Consider the following 1,091-nt stretch of genomic DNA (forward strand, 5'->3'; position numbering starts at 1 on the left):
TTGCTGTTGCTGTTGCTGTTGCTGGTGGAGCAGCAATAGGAATGGAGAGAGCATGAGTGAGGGATTTGGTTTCGGAAGCGCGTTTGAGTGCCATTGCAGCACTCTGCTGCTGCTGCTGCTGCTGCTGCTGTTGCTGCTGCTGCTGCTGCTGCTGCTGCTGCTGCTGCAGTTGCAGTTGGTGGTGCCGCTGTTCGTGTGTATGGGGAGCTGCTGAGTCTTGTCTGATGTATGGTTCTATATACTGTCTATACAGCTGCTGAACCTCTGGGGGTACGTCTGGCGCCAGCCAGGTGACCTCATACATATTTTTTCCACTTGTTAATACATCTAAACATTTATGTTGTACAGCTGAAACATGCATAAGTATTTGTTTAGTAGTATTATCTATAGAAGAAGAATTTAATGTATTTATAGATATACCTATCTGCTGCACCAGCTCAACCAGCTGCTCTAACATATTTTTTCCCGTTGCTTGCTGTGTTGTGTTCTCCTGCTGCAGCTGCTGCAGCTGTACAGACACCGCAACAACACTAAGAAAGGCTCGCCGCTGCAGCAGCTCAGCTAGATATGCACCTGCATATGAAGCCCCAATCACTATACAACTAGCGAGGCCTACAGCCCAGGAGAAAACTAGAAAAGAAGAGGGAAACCCCTGCTGTGTGCTGCCTATGGTGCATGCAATCAGCAGCAGCAGCAGCAGCAGCAGCAGCAGCTTGTGATAGTGCAGCAGCTTACGTCGACGCACTAAACATACAGCATCTATCAATACACTGCCGACTATACTACGTAAAAATGTTGATGTTATTATACTTTGGATTGGTAGTAGTAAAGACTGAATACAACACACACACAAACATATATTATTTTTTTATTTTATTTTATTTTATATTTTATTTGTTTTGTTTTTTTATTTATATTTGTTTTTATATTTATATTTATTTATTTCTATATTTTTATTTATAATAACTTATTTACGCTAATCCTAATGCCTTAGATTATATGCACTACATGAATATATACAAAGTCCCTAGGCAATATATATTTGTTTATATATATACATATATATATATATATATATATATATATATATA

At 39.5% G+C, this 1,091-nt stretch overlaps 1 protein-coding gene across 1 annotated transcript in view; it reads right to left on the minus strand.

The window, feature by feature from the left end:
- Positions 1-54, minus strand: part of EMH_0087710 (uncharacterized protein) — a gene marked incomplete at both ends in the record, with an annotated part of 861 nt that extends 807 nt beyond the window's left edge. The window contains one exon of the mRNA XM_013501187.1: positions 1-54. Within this exon, the coding sequence (XP_013356641.1) occupies positions 1-54 (54 nt within the window).
- Positions 55-1,091: the final 1,037 nt, after the last annotated feature.

The sequence above is a fragment of the Eimeria mitis genome, genomic scaffold, assembly GCF_000499745.2.
Source record: "Eimeria mitis Houghton genomic scaffold, Emh_scaff6486, whole genome shotgun sequence".
Lineage (NCBI taxonomy): Eukaryota > Apicomplexa > Conoidasida > Eucoccidiorida > Eimeriidae > Eimeria > Eimeria mitis.